General features: G+C 47.8%; 1 protein-coding gene across 9 annotated transcripts in view; it reads left to right on the top strand.

Moving 5' to 3' along the window:
- DGCR2 (DiGeorge syndrome critical region gene 2) overlaps positions 1–19,626 on the top strand; it is a 399,860-nt gene that overhangs the window by 148,178 nt on the left and 232,056 nt on the right. For all 9 annotated transcript variants that reach the window (XM_086942700.1, XM_086942703.1, XM_086942699.1 and 6 more), the window contains one exon: positions 818–940. In XM_086942700.1, coding sequence (XP_086798826.1) covers positions 818–940 — 123 coding nt within the window. The remainder of the gene's footprint in view (positions 1–817; positions 941–19,626) is intronic.

The raw sequence follows: 19,626 nt of genomic DNA, 5'->3' as shown, positions 1-19,626 counted from the left end.
TGCTCACTATTCTATTCAGGTATATACAAAACAGTATCCCAAGGGGTATAATTGAACAAATTACTAAACAATATCTAGTCAGGATACCTATACAGTATTATCCTAAAAAGGATCAAGGAGTCAGTTTTTTGTTCATGGTAGTGCTGAAAAGCATCATTTTATAATTCAAAGAACATAGGGGGGGGGTGAATACAAAATGGTTACAGCACTGTGTAAACAAATAAACAACAGCTATCAGCCCAAAGGGTTGTACAAGGTGCACAAGTGCAGTGAGTTGTGACACTACAGCAGCGCAAGTGACAAGGAATACAGCGTGAGCGGCGCAAGGTGCGAATATATACAGTGAAAATACACAATGGTTTCAGATGCAATAATGGTTTCTTAGTTCAATGTTCACATGAAGAACCACTGGGGAGGGGCGCCTAGAGTCTAGCTGATAGGTCGACGGCGTTTCGATCCATATGAATGAGGATCATCTTCAGGACATGGTGGGCTGGGTACAGTGCTGTATGGGAGGAAGGGAAACGGGTGAGGGGAAGGAATTGAATTAAGAGCGTGAAACATGGGTCATCCTCCTATAGACATATATTATTGGTTTTATTGCTATTTTATGTACCGTGGGGCTCCCACTTCGACAAGGAATATTCAAGCATATGTGACTATGAAAGACACCAATACTGGAGAACCACCGTTTACAGGTAAGTAACAATTGTTCGTTTAGGTGGTTCCTTCTGGTTAGCTAGAAATCATGGGCATGTTTTTACTTAGTGATTTCTTATGCTTTCTGAATGGTAATTTTCTACCTTCTTTCCCACAGAGCTGCGTTGCACTATAGGTCAGTTTGCCTGTCACAGCGGCACCATTCAGTGCATCCCCTTACACTGGCAGTGTGATGGATGGCCTACCTGTGAAGATGGAAGTGATGAAGTCAACTGCCCAGGTAAAATCAGATTTTTTTTTATACCGGAGACATGTCTAAGATTTTTGTAATGAGCTCTTTGTTTGGGATTGTTGATCAGTTTTTTTTTTTTTTAACCATTTTTGTATTTGCATTTTTCAACTGCACCATCAGGTGTAGCATATCAACAACAAAATACATTTACATATACAGTGTTCTTCTCATGACTGATATGGACATTACAGAGCAGTGAGATTGTGATGAGTGGTTGGCGTGTGCAATATACAGATGAAAAAAACAAAAAAACAAGAACCAAGAAATAAAAAAAACGATGACAACCAGTGGGCTGCTCTGATAAGGTAGAAGTGTATCCTCAATGCTTTCAGCAGTGGAAATACAGGAAAAATAAAATAACTGGTTATCATTTTATTTGTTCCTACTGCTGCAGCTTTGTGGAACTGTTTGGTGCTGCTCTGCTCTCGGGGCAGGGCTATGCTGCTATCGGGGCAGGGGGGCGGGGTGGCGGGCACTCTGTAAGTCCCCGACTATTCCGGCCAAGCAGTCATGTGCACTTTGCCTGTCCTCCACCCAGGCTGCATTACATACTGGGTGCAAAATATGCCAGGCTCTCATTCCCTGGCTGAGCGCACAACCACAATGCTTAGACCAATCACCAATGAGTTTGTCAGCAGTGTTAGATCTATGAACTTGTTTGTGGCTCGCCAGGGGCATAAACAGGCCCACCAAGGAGCGTTCAAGGGTGCACATGTCTGAGCGGCCGGTCACCTCCAACAGTGCAGCAGAGACTGCTTCCCGTAGTATCACAGCCTCTGTGTATCCAGGGAACATATGCACCATGTCTGCCCTCTCTTGTTGACACCTGGGACAGCTAGAGGATGCCCCAAACATTTGATATAACGTCTCTGGGGTGAGGAAAGCCCTGGGAAAGATCTTATGCTAAATATACTGAAACTTTGTGTTCCACCCTACTTTCTAGGATATATGAGCACTTTTTCCCCATTCTTTCTGCGGTGGCACCCTTCCCACAGTGCTTTCCCAGCATCTGTGGGTCGCAGATAGTGGGTCATGTGTGGTATACATCAAAGCACAATTTATGCCCACAAGCTCTTAAGGGTAGCCAGTAATCTACCATGAACTAGTAAATGCCCTGCCGGGAACCCATACTCTTCCTGTAGGTGGTCAAAGGACAAAAGCATCCCGCCTTGAAACAGTGCGCCCAGTGTGTTTACCTCTGCCACCTCCCAAGACTCCGTACCCATCCTACGTAATTGTTGGTATCACCTTTCAGTGTTACTGTGGTACTTTCACATTTGCCATACACTTCCATGTGCCCGTGTGATTGGTTATTCATGTGAATAGGTGGAGCCCAATTGGGTTCATCACACCGTGCACCTTTTTTTTCTCCTTTCTCTCACCCAAAAATGGTAGTTACCCATGTTAGTAAAATGGATTTTTAGGTATCACCTACTAGACAGAGTGAGCTGTCTTACTGTGAAAGATCTGTTGCAAAGGTGCAATAGGTGTATAGCCCGCTTATTAGGTCTCGCCCTCGAGACCTATTGTCATCGAGATGCCTCTCAAGGGAGACAGACCGTGGCATGCACTTGGATTCTAGTCTGTGGACGCGCTCGTCCTGCCCATCGCCGTGCACATCTCTTGCTCCACATTCACAGCGTCAGCCTCTCTCAATCACGCGCGCACACACAGCCACACTCACGGAAGCACACATGCATGCACGTGCACACACACACACACACACACACAAGAATGATGTATTTGTTGTCTTAGAAGTCCGACTCCACCCAAACATGTCTGAGAGCGCTGTACCTGACAGTAATCCAGGCATTGTCTGTGATAACAGAATCCTATTTTTACAAAAAGTGTATTGCTCATAATACGTATATTAGTATGAAGATTAAAATAAGGAAGGTGCATAAAAAAAGTGAATAAAACAGGCCACCGACAACAAGTTATAAATGCAGCCGCACAAATGGTCTTTTGCAGAGGATGCAAAGTCATATATTAATTACCATGAGGTAACAAAACTAGCGCTGTGACAGAGAGAATGCCACGGTGTCGTGGAGTCCGCATAAACTGCAGGGCAGCGTCGTGAATCATGACAAAGTTTACAGCAGGTAAATTATGTTTGTCTTTCTACCAACCCCAAAGAAGTTACCTTGTTACTCACTCCTCCTCGAATATTTCCGTCGCACTGAAAACAGTGCAGGTGCGTGTTTGGGAATCACCACTCAGTGCGGAACATTGCGGCCTGCGCCAAGTAGGCCCATCAGTATGCGCTGCCGGATGTGAGGCGGCAATACGTCCCGCACCGTGGTCATGAAGAGTAAGGGCGGGCTCCACTGCAGGCTCCACAGCGACGTCAGTTAGGCTGTATTTCACCCTTGTATTTGGTAGACCCCGGGCTTTCCATTCCGGTGAGTTGCACCTTTGCAATGGTTTTACACGTTTACTTTGATTAGCTGCTTCATTTAAATAGTTTACTTTTCACTTTTCTTTTTCGTAGACCGCATACCTCTTGCGTGTGTTCCTGACACAGTTAAGAGGTAAAACGTTATGCATTCACTTTAGTCACGGTGGCCACTCCTTCATAGTGTTTGTATGACTCGTTAATCTATGACGTTGTGACTCTTGCTTACATCTGAGGTGCCGCCTTTGCCTATGTAATATCGTGCACTCACACTGCATGTGGAATTGAACCTAATGCTGACCTTACACTAGTGCATGCTCTTGTTTGTTGGTTACTGCAGCCGGGGGTCTTTGAGATTCTGCATTCTGAAAGTCTGTTGTCATTGGTTGCGTGCTGGATGCAGCTCGGTCTCAAGCCTTTTGGGCTTTTGGTCTCTGGTCATTGCTTTTCAGGTTGGGAAGCCCACCCGATTATTTTTTGGGGCTACTCTGGACGGTGTCTCTCGGCACTGGTAATAATACTACGGCAGGTAGTCTCTGTTGCTATGGGAGTCTCCAGCCACTGACTGTGGGTGCGTCACTGTTTTCGGGGGTGTCTCTGGTCCTTCTGCGTGGTCACTTGGCTGCTGCTCTCACTGACCTGCTCTCCGCAGGATCCATAGGGCTGAAGATGCTGTTCTGCTCATTCGACTATTGGAAGGGGGGCTGCTGCTGCTTCACCGACGCTGTGCACGAGAAGGCGCCTCTGGTCCGGTAAGGGGCTCAGTTGTGAGTGGGGCTGTAGGACCTATGCTCCTGTGATGGTGGTGGAACTTTCTGAAACACGAAATTGTTTGATCCTCTTTCTGACCTGTACCACAAACCCAGGAGCCTACATATTTGACAAGGTTACTTGCATCCCTCCTAGGCACTCCCACCTTTCGACCGTCACTCCATACCCCGCTGTACGATCACTCTTCATGTGCTCACAAAGCCCCCTCTTCCTTCTTTATTTGGGTTTCTCATTTCACTCACAGGCCTTGCTCCTCACTGGGTGGTTGTTGCCGGTCACTGATGTGTGTGGTGTTCTTTCTGCAGTGGGTGATTGTTTGTCTGCACTGATGAAGGTGATAGTTTCTCATTGTTGCAGAAGCTTCTGCCTCTCTGATTTTGGTGGTTATCGGTCGTTGATGTGGGTGGTTGCCTATGTGTCAGTCATCCGCTCAAGTGGGTTTATTTCTTCTACTGTTGTGAGTGCTTGTTTGGGTCTGCCGTGAGTGCTTCTGTCTCACTGTCATTGTTACATGGAGATCTGCTTACCAACATGTGGTTATTCAATGTTTGTATTGGGTTACAGTGACTTTTATAATACAGCTGTTGCTAAGCGAGAAATCTAGATCTTCAGTCCTGGTACAGACCTGTAGGTGCACAACAGTAATTTTCTGTCCATGTTCTTCTATATTTGAAGCGATTTCTAAAACATTACAAATATCTTTAGCAGGATCCGAGGCAGTTCACTTCCATTTCAACCATCCATTTGTAAACTAGACACCTAACATGTCTCTCCTAACTTTACACAGCTAAAGAACCATGTACATCCACTGGAAGGAAATTCTGGCACTGGACTAAAAGGGCAAATTTTTAAGTAAGCGCTTTGGTGCTATACTAATGATAACAGAGCTGTACAAATGCTGATAACATGGTTTGCCTTCCTGGAACTATGCATCACTGCAGATACAGGCACTCCGGCCCTCCAGCTTCAAAGTTCACTGTCTGCTCCAGTGCTTTAAATGTGGGAAACATGTCCAGGTACTCGCCAAATGGACTTCTGGCAAGGGGTGGAGTTTGGGTCAGGACAGGGCTGTGTTACTAACCTTCCAGCCTTTACATACACGAAATATGCATGCATTGGCAAAAAGTGGACAAATAGAATCATCTCAGCAGTTCTACCAGGCAAGAAATATGACTGACACCCTATGTTCAGGCGCACACAAAAACAACATCTGGGTGTGATGGGGCTTGCCTCTCTAAATGAACCTTCAGAAAAAGATTTGGCAGTGCCAGAACGATGTTGGAATTTGTGAGTCACCAAATTCCTGAATGAAATGGCGACGTCCTAATAAATACTTACTACTGCATCTGTCCTTGTCTAGCAACTGCCCCATTTAACTGTCTTGATAGAAAATGACCAGCAGAGGTCAGTAAAATACCAGAATCATTTCACCCAGGGTAATTTGCTTCATAGCTAAAAACGTTTAAGGTCCCAAAGGCAAAACCTATTGCATTGCAAAAGCTTTCTTTTTACTGGAAGTGCGATAACTTGGTGTGAATACCTCAGCTTGAGGCTCAAAGGCTTTGTTCAGCTTGGCCGCAAGCGTGTTTTGTGTGGAGGTGTTCTTCAAACATGGCGGCGCTACAATCACGGGTTCTAAGCAGGGTGGGTTGTTTGTCTGGCACTTGTTTGAAGAATTCTTTGTTGGGAGATCACAGCTGCCAGAACACAAACTAATATACTCTAAAAGGTTTCTCAGTTTGACCACATGAGCCATCTGTCGGCATCTGCGTCACTGTGTTCGCCCTCGCCCTTCGGTTCAAGCCCTCTAATCTCCCTCTGCACGACCCGTTCTTCCAAACCAACTAGTAAGTGCATGTCTCTGTCTTGCTTCATTATTTCTTACTTTTCCTCCACCTAAAACAAAAAAATGCCAACTACCCGCTTCTTTTCCGTCCTCCTCGCTACAATGTCTGCGTGGAACGAGGGCCGCATTGTGTGTTTTGGTCTAGCTGGTCCGACTTATGCTGCCAGCCTTTTGACTTTATCAATGCATTAGCTTTCTGTAAAACTTTGTTTGAGACTAACAGTTTCCTTAACCCCTTTTCATGGCGCCCTACTGGAAACAAATGCTCTTTTCATCCGTTTATAGCAGTTGTGTAAGGCTAAATGACAAGACTTAATATAACAGCCAGGATAATGTGCTGCATAGGTAAATACTTTTAAGATCCTAAAGGCGAGACCGTTGCATTGCAAATGCTTGTTAGTTTGCTTTGCCACTCTTATTTGCTGGCTTGCATTCCTCCTCTTGTTTGTCCCTCCCTAGAGAAAAGTCTCTCTACGATCCTTTTGATTGCTGACTTGTATCCCTTCCCTGCTCTCATTTAGGGAACTTCATGTTGGAGGCTTGTGTGGCTGTAGATGCACATGCTCTGCGTTCTCCTGCCATCTAGTGTTGGGTCCGGTGTCCTTTCCAGACAACGCCCTCCTGGTGATGAATCGGACGCCATTTGGATTCTGTCCCCATTGTCATGCAAAGTACTCCCGGACCGCCTCCTATCAAATCTGTAACCTATGTCTCTCTCAGGATCACAAGGAGGAGGCTTATAAGGCCTGTCGAGCTTTTAGCTCAAAGAAGACTCTTCGTGATAGTCAAGCATGCAAGTTCTAAAAGCAGCGAAAGACCACTAGCAACACCCCTGACCTCTTCGGACATCAAGTTGTTGGGGATGAACACCATCCTAGAGTCGTCAGTGGCTGAAGAGAAGGTTATCTCAGTAGAGGCCAGCTCGTGATCTGATCCAGAGCTCGAGCTCACCAATTTAACTCTGGAGTCTCTTGCAGTGAGTACTCTACCGCTTTCCCCTCAGTCTCTAATTGAACCTTCAAAGAAACTAACTCCTCCTGAACAAGAGACCTTCGAAACACTACCGCCTGCAGGCCATTGTCGGCACAGAGAATTCAGTTTGGACGCCCGCCCTCTGGCTTGGCACTGAAACACCATCCAAATCTGAAAATCTCTGACCCGACATCTATTTCCTCCGTCCTCATCTGTCTGACCGCTTCAGTGTCGAAACCTAGTCGGCTCAGAACTGAAGCAATCTAAGTCAACACTGAAGAAGACTATTGAGGCTGCATTGGAGCCTATTCTCCACAAGTTAAAGAAAAGCTGGATTCAAGGTAGCAGCAGATTCAGATCCAACCGAAAACTGTACAGATTGTAGCCAAGCCACGGGCTCCTCAGCCACTACTGTCTAAAGACAGTTGTCTCTGCAAGAGGCTTTGGATGTCCCCATTCCACTCAAACACAGAGAGATGGACAAGGCCACCAGTCCTTTGCCTCCATCTTCACCACCACCCTCACCACCTCCACTACCCCCACCATTTCCACCTCCTCCACCACTAGCACCACTTCTAGACATTTCTTATTCACTGCAGTCTGACATAGGCCCCTCAGAATGCCTCCCCTCAGGGATCCCTGGTGACAGCACCGGTCCCCCTGATACTGCGAATGATTATTTTCATGTCACACCAGAGACTGACCACTGGGACTCTCATGATGTTGACTCACCCGGGGTGTACCTGGACTTGTACCCCACATGCCCACCACCTCCTGATGACTCTTCCACATATCAGGAGCTCATAGCTGTTGTGGTTACATTTCAATGAATGCAAATTCATAGGGAACCTCTGGAGGAGGATTTTTTTTAATTTGAAACATTATCCTACACGCACAGAGGCACACAGTACTTGCCTACGCTCAAGGGGATGCTTCGCCCTATGGAGTGCTTATTCAAGGACCCTGTTATGGCCCGCATTATTACTCATAGGGACGACAAAGTATAAACCTATCCCTCAGACCCTGTCTATATCACAGAGGAAGTCCCCTAGTTTCCTTAGTACTCACCAGTGCCAATAAAGGGCCAATTTCCAAACGTCTGACCAGTGGTGGCTGGTGACTTTTCAAAGCAGAGGGAATTTTTTCGAGATGCAATTTATCATGTTTGTCAACTATGGTAGATTTTAACAAATGGGGTTTATGATGCAGTTGTGGTTTTTGAGAGGGAGATTTTTGTGTAGAGGTTTAGATCTGAATTAATTAAATGCAGGACATCCAAACACACACCATACCAATTTAAAGCTGCTCTGGCTTACTTTCTTTTTCTGCAGCTAAAGCGACGGACAAGTGTCAGAAAGGCAACTGCTTTAACCCTACTTTTTGGATGTCCACAGGGAAATACTACTTGTGTCTGGAGCGTCAGCGCGGGCAGAACCAAGGCATGAGTCCTAACCATGTATCGACAGGGAGCAAAGTGTAACACCGGGGGACACACGGGTTCTTTTTTTCTGAGCACACGATTTCTGGTTAAGAATCTGCATGGAAGAACACACGGCTGAGGAAAGCAGTGAGGTTAAAGGTTAAGGTATGGGCCCACAGCAAGTCTAAGGCAGCTATAGCCCACGCAACACTTCAAAAATAAAGGGGCAGCACATGTAGGGGTTAGCGGAGCATGATAAAATCAAGGCTCCTTCACACTCACTAACTTTTAAAATGATCACTTTGAAAAAAGAATTGAGTTTTGCACCGTGAATCTTTCTGGATTCACTATGCTGTACATTATTCCGCGGTCTTGTGGTTGGGTCCGGAATCGTAGTCGTTTTTTTTTTTTTTGTTGCCCAGGTGGGCATCGACGTCCCACCTTTTGGTGTATTTCCGGTGACGTCGGCATGCTTCCTGCGGAAGCTCCCACTCTTGGGCGCCATCTTCAGATTCTTTTTTCCACCATTGGGTCTGGATCGTTCCCGAAAGGGCTCCAGACATTTTTGGAGAAAGAAGAAGGAAAAGAAGCAATTTTTGCACGAAAAGATTGAGAGAGACTAGAGGAGACTACACCATCAAAGACGACGAAGAAAGGAAGGAACTTCAAGATCTTCGACTTCCATCGGGGAATGCACGCTCAAAGGGCTCCCTGAACGCAGGATATGGACAACACTCCTTCAAATTCTGCCTTAACTGCCACCACAAGTACGCGCAGAAGGACCAGCACCCGGTTTGCAACCTTTGCCTACCGGTCGACCACGAGAGCGAGGATTGCAACGCCTGCTCCGCCCTCACGCCGAAGACTCTGCGAGTTCGAGCTAGACAGAGGGTAGCCAACGCCAGCATGCAGGGCAAGGGCCAGCCAGCGTCCCTTCGAGACCTGGGGTTATCAGACGAAGAGGACAACAGCACCGCCGAAGACGACGGCTACACGGTCGTAGAGACCGATATTACGAAGACTCCTGGAAAGGTAGGAGACTCTATGGCCCCTAGAGCCCTGAGAGACCCCGAGTCTCGAAAGATCGAGAGGAAAGCCTCGACAGCGCCGACGCCGAAAACCTCGGCGTCCGCAGCAAAACCCAGGCCCAGCGGATCCAACAGCCAAAGTCCTCGAAAAACATCCCCGAAAAGGAACGCTCGGCGCCGAAGGAAAAAGACCCTAAGAAAATGTTGGCGCCAACGAAGGACTCGACGGTCAGCTCGACGCTGAAACCTTTGAACCCGAAAGTCGGCTCGGCGCCAAGCTTTCCGCCGAAAAGACCAGCAGAACCATTAGACGCAGAACATGCTGCTGAAATGGAAAAAAAGAAGAAACGCCTCGAGGCCGAGATGGAAAACATCCTGCAGCGAAAGAAAGAATAAGACGCCAGGATGAAGGACTTCATAATCCCGACGAACCCTAAGACACAGGTGGTCGAGATAGTGGAGGAAGAGGTGGTAGAAGTCGAGGAACAGTCAGAGAACGTCGAAACTTTCGACAATCTAGAAGAGGAAGAGGCCTCCTACTATGACTATGAAGGGGACGACGACCGCAGGACGCTCCTCGGCTCGGCTTCCTCAAACTCAGGAGATAGAATGGCAGGACCTCGACGCCGAGAGCCCAGAACAAAGCATCAACACGTATCCTTCGAGGCCCTCGCCGCCAGATGACATTGGGGTCTATAACACAGTCATCAAGAATGCAGCTGCAGTTTTCAGGGTGAAACTCGACGAAGAGAAGCAGAAGGCAGACTTCCCTCTACAGACACTGCTCCCCACACAGACCAGGAGCCAGTACCTCCCCATGCTAGAAAGTTTCATGGCACAGGGGAAAGAGGCTTTCAAGGAGCCTGCGACCTGCGAATCCGTCACTCCTAGGACGGAGAAGAAATGTAAACATTCCTCCAAAGACCCACCCTACATCCAGGGCACGGTCTCTGCAGACTCCATCATCGCAGCCACAGCAAGAAAGAGGGCCAATGTACCTACTACTTCAGGACCACCTCCAGACAAAGAAAGCAAGAGGATGGACCTAGTAGGGAGGAGAATTGAACGGAATGCTGCTGTGCACTGGCGCATGGCAAATTCCAATGCACTCTTGAACTGACACCAGTACCAGATCCTGGATGAACTGGGCCAACTTGCCTCAAGAGTTCGAGGAGAAAGCTGAAAGCTTGGTAGAAGAGGGGAGGAACGTGGCAAATTCCTGCATCAAAACAGCCCTGGACGGAGCTGATATCTCAATCAGGCTCATGATGATGGGCATTACAGAAAGGAGACAAGCCTGGCTAAGAATTTCAGGCTTCAAGGCAGAAGTGCAGCACAGCATCCTTAACACCCCGTTCAACGGAGAAACTTTGTTCGGGGCCCCGGTAGACGAGAAGCTCAGCCAAATATAAAAGGATAACGAAACGGCAAGGTCCACGGGAGCTTTGCAGTTCAGAGGTACTAAAAGAGGCACCCCCTCTCGGAGACCTAACGGGAGAGGTGGAAATCAACCAGGAACATCACACCAGGCGTTCCAACAAGCCGAACAGGCAGACAACCAGGCACAGCAAGGGCAACAGAAACAATCCTGGCAGTACCAGCAGAGAGGCTAGTCCTTTCGCGTGAAAGGGAACGGACCTGGTCAGAACAGGAGAGGGGGCCAGCAACCCCCCTCCAAGTGACTTGCCAAAACAATATGTGCTCACCCAAGCAAGAGCCCCCGGGGTGAAGCACAAGAACAACACACAGGGGTCACACGAAGTGAACACCCGAGAACATGTAAGCCCAGTGGGAGGAAGACTAAAGCATTTCCTCCAGGAATGGAAGTCAATAACTTCAGACAAATGGGTTCTCAACATCATACAGTTCGGGTACTACATAGAGCTGGAAGGGAAACCAACAGCCAAAAAACCAAGAAGACAGCTAGCAAAGACAGAGCTACAGCTGCTGCAAGCGGAAGCAAAGGAGCTCCTGCAAAAACAGGCCATAGAACCAGTGCCTTACAGAGAAAGGAACAGGGGCGTGTACTCAACATACTTCCTGGTACCAAAGGTAGACGAAACAATGAATCCATCCTGAACCTCAGATTCTTAAACAAATTCATAAACACCCAAACGTTCAAAATGACCTCCCTACAAGAGGTACTTCCTCAATTACAAGGCGGGGACTTCATGGTCACCATAGACCTCAAAGATGCCTACCTGCACATCCCAATGAACAGGGCTCACAAGCATCTGCTCGGATTCACCATAGGAGAAGACCACTACCAGTTCAAAACACTGGCATTCGGACTCAAATCAGCACCAAGGGTCTTCACAAAGTGCCTAGCAACAGTCGCGGCACACCTACGAAGGGAGGGAATACACGCGTACCCTTACCTGGACGACTGGCTAATAAAAGCAAGATCATACAGGACTTGCAAGGAGCACGCACCAAGAGTAACAAACATTCTGATGAACCTGGGATTCTTCATCCACTGGTGCAAATCCTCAATGGAACCAGAACAAATAAAGATCTTCCTGGGAGCACAGATCGACACCTTACAGAGCAAGGTGTTCCCGAGCAACAAGAGATCGCTAGCACTGGTGAAGGAGACACGGCTCTACCAGAAGGGGCAAGCTCGGACAGTGAAAACAGCGAACAAAATAATGGGCATGATAGCATCATGCATACACCTAGTGCCAAATGTGCGACTGCACATGAGACCCTTACAGGAATGGCTACAAGAACAAGGATCTAGTGGTTGTAACGCACGCAGTGCAGACAGAAATTGCATGGTGGAACATGAGGAACATTACAAGGGGAAAACCTCTAACGCCGCCAACGCCAACAGTGACCATCACCACAGATGCATCCCTGAAGGGATGGGGAGCTCACACGAAGAAATTCAGTGAGGGGCCTGTGGACACCAGTGGATGCGGGCAAACACATCAATTACCTGGAGTTGAAGACAATCTTCCTCGCTATAAAGGCTTTCCAGACAAAACTGTACAACCACAGAGTGTTGATCCAGACAGACAACACAACAGCGATGTTCTACATCAACAAGCAAGGGGGGACATAATCAGCCCCACTTTCAAAGCTAGCGCAGGAATTATGGACATTGGCCATCCCTCTGAACATAGACCTGCTAGCCGTACATCTACCAGGGAAGGACAACGTAGAGGCAGATTGGCTCAGCAGAAAGACATCGGCATCCCACGAGTGGGAGCTCAATGCACAGGAAACAAGGAGGCTGTTCGACAGGTGGGGAACACCGTCGGTGGACCTATTTGCAACACGCCAGAATGCAAAATGCCAAAACTTCGCATACAGGCTGCCAGGGGAGGGGTCCCTGGGGAATGTCCTATGGATGGACTGGTCGAGGTCATTTGCTTATGCTTTTCCCCCGATACCACTGATGCACAGAGTACTCAGCAAGTGCAGAGAGAGCAACATGACACTGATACTGGTCGCACCGCAGTGGGCCAGGCAGACCTGGTACTCTCAGATCAAGGATGATGACGCAGAGTGCACCGCACAGATTCGGGAGAAGGAAAGACCTACTCTCAATGCAAAACGGGGAGGTGCTGCACCCAGAGCCAGAGAGCCTGAGCTTAGTAGCATGGCTCCTGAGGACATAGAGTTTGCGCATCTGAAACTGCCAGAGAGCACCCTAAGGGTACTTCGGGAGGAACGAAGGCCCAGCACACGAAGGTGCTATGTATCAAAATGGAAGAGATTTACACTGTGGTGCAGGAGAGAAACTTCACAACAAAATGCAAAAGGACTCAACAGTGCTAAGATACCTCACACACCTCCTCGACAAGAACTTAAGTTCATCCTCTTGGAGAGTTCAATTGGCAGCAATAGTCGCTTACACAAGAGGAGAAACTTGTAGGAGTTTCTTCACATCACAAGTGATTAAGAGATTCCTGGAAGGGGCAAAGAGGATCGCACCACCAAAGCAGGTGCCGCCTGCATGGAACCTTAACCTAGTCCTAACGGAGCTCATGAAACACCCTTTCGAGCCAATCCATAGGGCATCCCTAGAGATGCTGGCCAAGAAAACAGTTTTCCTGGTAGCAATCACCTCACTGCGCAGAGTAAGCGAGCTACAGGCACTAACGCTACAGGAACCCTACATGCAGATTCACAATGATAGGGTGGTGAGGACGGACCCACACTTCATGCCAAAGGTGGTGTCAAGGTTCCACATACAAATACCTAGTTTCTTCCAGAAACCGGCCCCAAGTGCTGAACGAGCTCTGCACACCCTAGACGCCAGAAGGGCGGTCATGCACTACATTGAGAGAACAAAGGAACACAGGAAGACAAAGCAGTTCTTTGTGTCATTCGCAAAGAGTTTCATGGTGAAACCAGTAACTAAAGGAACAATTGCAAGATGGATCGCACAAACAATACAGTTCTGCCACAAGCAGGAAGGACAGGAACTGGAAGGAGGGACACGTGCCCACTCTACCAGGAAAAAGGAGGCTACAATAGCCATCCTAGCTAACGCACCCATTCAGGACATACGCCTGGCGGCAACCTGGGCGTCAGTGCACTCTTTCACGAAGCACTACTGTGTGGATATACAGATGAACAAGGAAGCACAAGTCGGACAAAAGGTGCTTCAGCACATCTTCAATAACCAACGCTCATCTTCCACCCAGCCGTCACAAACATGAGAAACCGCTACAAAGTCTATGCACAGCATAGTGAATCCAGAAAGATTCACGCTGCAAAACTAATAGTTTCTTACCTGTCGGTGTAGTTTTGCAGCTTGAAAATCTTTCTGGATTCACTAGCGAACCCACCCACCTCCGCCAGAAAGATGAGGCTGGAGAGAAAAGGGGGTTTAAACAAAGACAATACTTGGAAAAACAAACCTTAGAGGTTAAAGCAGTGAATAATTTAGTTGAACATTGCCATAACTTCGGTAACAGAACGAACGCGAGAAAAAAGAATCCGAAGATGGCGCTCAAGAGTGGGAGCTTCCGCAGGAAGCATGCCGGCGTCACCGTAAATAAACCAAAAGGTGGGACGTCGACGCCCACCTGGGCTACAAAAACAACAAAAAAACAAAGAAAAGACCACGATTCCGGACCCAACCACAAGACCGCAGAATAATGCACAGCATAGTGAATCCAGAAAGATCTTCAAGCTTCAAAACTACACCGACAGGTAAGAAACGATTCGTTTTTACTAACAACTCTGCCACAATGGAACTGAAGTCGTTAAGTGTTCCGAGCCCAGTAGAAAAATGGTCCTTGACTGAGTTTCCCAAGCAGGACCGACAAACGTACTCGCAGGCTGGAGATGATCACAGAACTCTTCCGATCGACTTCTGCGTAGTGCTGTCATTGCCGCTGTGCAGGAGCAAAAAGCAGCACAAGGATTGGTTAGGGCAGGGTAACCTGACGCTCCAAAGAAGACAATGGGGCTGTCCTGTGCTCCCTCCGGCTCACCAAATGAGTGCAGGTTAGAAGGTAGTGAAGTGCTCATGTGGGATTGGGCATATCAAGAGTCATGTCCAGTCTGAAATGCACACTTGATTTAGAAGCATAAAAGTACTCCCACCCCCAAAGGCTGCCAATCAACAGAGTTTGGCCCACTCACTCTAGTCAAACTCAACCCTTGCAGCGCAATGGTCGTGACCAAGAGCAAGCAGATATGCTGCCATTATGATAGTTTTCAGGTGGTGGCTCATGGTGGTTTCCTGGAGGGAGTGCAATGCACCACTGCCCCAATGGACGCGCCTCTGCTGTGTCTGACGATGCCCTACCGCCTGACAGAGCAAGTAAAAGAATTGACACAGCAAGGAAAAGGGTTTCAGCTCAGTCTGCAAACCAATGGCGCATTGCAAATTCTATGAGTCTCCTAGCAGGATATGACCATGTTCACTGGGATGAGATTGAGGTGCTACTCCAACATCTCCAAATGAGCACAGGAAGAAGGGACAGGAATTGGTTGCAAAGGGCAAACTAATTTCCAACTCGTCAATTCGATGTGCCCTTGATTCTGCTGACACTGCAGCCAGGAGCATTAAGACTAGAGTGCTCCTTAGAAGACACACTTGGCTGCATATTTCAGGCTTTAAGCCGATGTCCATCAGACTATTCTCAATGTCCCATTTGATAAAGAATACTTGTACAGTCCCCTGGTCAATGATGCTCTAGAAAAGATAAAAAAGACACTGAAATGCGAGCCCTACAAAATCCTACATCTAGAGGCTCCTTTAACCGTACCAGCTATCGCGGACGCTCAAAGACAACTACTCCGGAGGCCTCCACCTCATTTCAATGTGGACAGAGCCAGTGCTCCTGACAAAATTCTACTGTGGAGGCTCCTATAGAGAAAACAAAACCAAAGAGGCAAAAGTGCTTCCCCACGTGTAGCCACCACTGCCAGCAAACAGTGACTTGCTTCACTTTACCCCCGATCACACTACATCTGTTGGTGGACACATACAGTTTTCTCTGCACCTTGGAACAGATAACAGTTCCGTGGGTGTTTGATGTTATCTAACGTGGTTATTGTCTGGAACTCATTACCACACCTCCAAACATTCCACCTCCCTCGCATCTGTTCTCAATTGAGCATTACACATTACTCAAATAGGAAGTCCAGGCTCTCCCAAAGGAGCAATAGAACCTGTACCTCTTCAACATTAGGGACGAGGAGTGTATTCTCTGTACTTTCTTATACCCAAACAGGACTGTTTTCTGCGGCCTCTCCTAGATCTAAGGCCACTAATTGAATACATTCTGACTGAGCATGGTTACTAGGAAAGATGTGATTCCACTATTTCAACAGAGAAACTATATGTCTACGTTGGATCGAAGACGCATTTTTTCATATACCAATACACCCCTCCTATTGCAAATACCTCAGGTTTATGGTAGGCGGAAAGCACTACCAGTTCAAAGTCCTTATTTTTTGGGTCACAGCTGCACCATGGGTTTTCACCAAGTGTCTGGCAGTATTAGCAGCCCAGCTCTGCAGACTAAAAATTCATGTGTATCCCTATCTGATTGATTGGCTTATCAAAGCGCCAACCCATCAACAGTGTTGTCCACGTACTCTGGCAACCTGCTTCACAGCCTGGGATTCACAATCAATACTCCAAAGTACAACTTGCAATCTCTACAGATGCAACCATATCTAGGAGCAAATCTGAACACACATCTGGCTAGCCGATCCCAATTCTGCAATAATTCACAATTTTTGGGCCTGATTACCTCAATTTCAACCAAATCAGTAGGCAATGGTGAAGACAGTCCTGCGTCTTCTGGGGACGTTGGCCTTCTGTATCACCATAGTACGCCTGCGCTTGCCTGCCATACTTCCATAGATGGGGGGGGTTTCCTCAAATAGACCTTTTCGCTGTTGCAAAAAACGCAGACTGTCCGAACTTCGCATTCGGGTTCCAATAGTGTAGGGGCAACGCACAATGAATGAGTTGGTCAGGGATATTTGACTACACATCTCCTCCTCTCCCTCTCCTTCCATTTCTGGTTCGGAAGTTCAGGCAGACGTCTCTCCCAATGATCCGAGTACCTCTCACATAGGCTCATCAGCCCTGGTTCACAATACTACTGGACCTCTCCGTAGTTCTTCACGAGAACCTCCCCAACAGGCCGGACCTTCTCACTCGGAACTGTTGAGAAACCAGGCTCCCAGTTCCCAAAACTCTCAACTTACCAATTTGGCTCTTGAGGGCATAGAATTTGGTTACCTTAATTTGCCACCAGAATGTATGGACATTCTAAAGAGGCCCGTAAACCTACCACTGGAGCTTGCAAAGCGGCAAAGAGGAAACTCAAAACAAATCCACCCTTCCACAGCCACTGGACAAGACATCTGCTACGTGCTTCATTTACAAAAGGTTAGGTTAGCGTTCACATCTATAAGATTACATCTCGCTGCAACGGCTGACTTATCTACAAAATAGGCAACACCCTACTTTGTTCAAGGCCCCAGTGGTTAAAACGTTCATGGAGTGGATTAAGAGTTATTTCACCAGGAGTTCCACCAGCACCTTCATGGAACCTTAATGTCATTCGACACAAGACTCATTGGCCCTCTATTTAAACCCCTACACTCATACCTCCTTCAATTCCTATCTTGGAAGGTGGCTTTTTTAGTCGCTATTACTTCACTTACGCCATCTTGGGAGAAGCCCGGGATCGCCGTTCCAGTAATTCGGCCACTCCCACCCCTGCCAGGTACTTTAATCTCGCGCACAGATCAATTGCTGCGCGTAGACCTCCTGAGGCACAGCCTGGAGACTTGTTGTTGTTTTAAAAAAAAAATTGTGTTGCTGTTTTTAAAAATTTACATCTGCTAAGGGCGCTTATTACCGCGCTCCCTCCCTTTTCCTGCCGAGCTAGTTTTGGCCGCCATCTTGGGGGAAGCCCGGGATCGCAGTTCCAGTAATTCGGCCACTCCCACCCCCTGCCTGCATCTGATTAGCATACCTCCCCGGCCTCGCAGCGGACGTGCCGGCGGCGCGCCAAAGGCAAGCCTGGCTGCGCCCGTCCGCACCCGGCCGGGACCAGGGCGCTCTACTCCTGGTCCGTGCAAGGAAAGCCTTCTGTAAAATAGCATCACAACCTTACATAGGCTAAGGCCTAGATTAAGGACAGAGTGCGACCACACCCTTAATCCCGCAAAGCCCCCGCTACTATGTCGCCATTGCCAGCGGCATTTCAAACCGCACGATCACCTAGACCGAGATCACACTTCAACCACACAATACAACCTGGCCCTCTTAAACTGTCGATCTCTGCCTAAACACTGTACCGAACTAGCTCTTCTAATCGATGAACATAAGTTGGACGCCTTATTCCTAACGGAAACTTGGTTGCAATCAGGAAATGAGCCCAATATTATTCGGGCCCTACCATCAGGATATGGAATCTGCAGAATGGATCGTAGCTCAGGAAGAGGAAAAGGCCTAGCCATTATTTGTAAAGACACCCATAGATGATGCCTACTGCCATCTCAATTTAAAGATGGGGAATATCTTACCTTCTCACTTGAATTATCCTCAACTGATTGCCTATCGGGCATACTGATTTATCGCCCCCCTGGGGCGCTAAATGAATTAATTCCCAAACTCATTGATCTGGCCTCAGAGCTAACTTCACAACTCTAGGGGACTTCAATATACACCTTGAGGATGCAACCCATTCTGCTGCCAATAATCTCCTATCTGGCCTTCAGGCCCTTGGCCTAACTCTAAAGTGCCTTCTACCCAAGCATGAAGAAGGCCAACTTCTGGACCCAGTCTTTAGTAACTTAGACAACCTCACCTCAGGAGACCCCATTCCCCTCCCTTGGTCTGACCATCTCTTAGTTCCCCTATTTTGGGTTACAAAAACTACCCAGGGAGCACAACCTTCCAACGCAGTGTGGGACCGGAAGTGGTGTAGGCTTCCTCTGGGGGAATGGATGACATCCCTTGAGGCCGCAAAGCCACTGATGGGAACTGACATTGAGGAGGCCAACTCCAATTTCAACAGGTGGATTGAGGAAACACTGGACAGGCCCCTCCCCAAAGCTATTGTCCAAAAACACGATAGGAAAAATGCAGCCCCCTGGTTTAGCCCCCAACTGAGAGCATTAAAGCAATCTTGCCGCAAGTTGGAAAGGCTATGGAGACAGGATCCCTCGCAAGAAACAAAAGACTCCTATAGGAAGGCGATTAGGAGCTACAAAGTCGAGATAAAAATGGCCCAGATACATTTTTATGAGACCAAAATTAGTACCGCAGCCAACTCCCCCAAAGAAATCTTCCAAATAGCAAAGTCCCTTATCACCCCTTCACAAACTCCTCCATCGAAGGAAAGGCCCCTTCAACGTTGTAATCAACTGGCGGTGTTCTTTAAAGAGAAAATACATGCCATTTACACCGCTTTCCTTCCAGTCAGTCCGAACCGGGGGACTATGACACAATAGACCTAGCTCATGTACCAGGGCTCAATCAAATACAGCCCCTGAACATCGAGACGCTTGGCAAAGTTGTCAGCAGAGTCACTTTGAGCTCCCCGTTGGACGTTGTTCCGTCTCATCAGCTTAGGGCAGCCTTGGAAGCTGTTCAGTCCACCATCTTAGAGGTTCTAAATCTCTCTATCTTAACCTGAACTGTCCCCCTAATGTGGAAATGCGCCATGGTCAAAGCATTACTGAAAAAACCTAGCCTAGACCCATCCATATTCTCGAACTACCGTCCAATTTCGCTTCTGCCATGGCTCA

This window comes from Lissotriton vulgaris, chromosome 11, assembly GCF_964263255.1.
Source record: "Lissotriton vulgaris chromosome 11, aLisVul1.2, whole genome shotgun sequence".
Taxonomy (NCBI): Eukaryota; Metazoa; Chordata; class Amphibia; order Caudata; family Salamandridae; genus Lissotriton; species Lissotriton vulgaris.
This window is presented reverse-complemented; position numbering and strand designations above follow the sequence as displayed.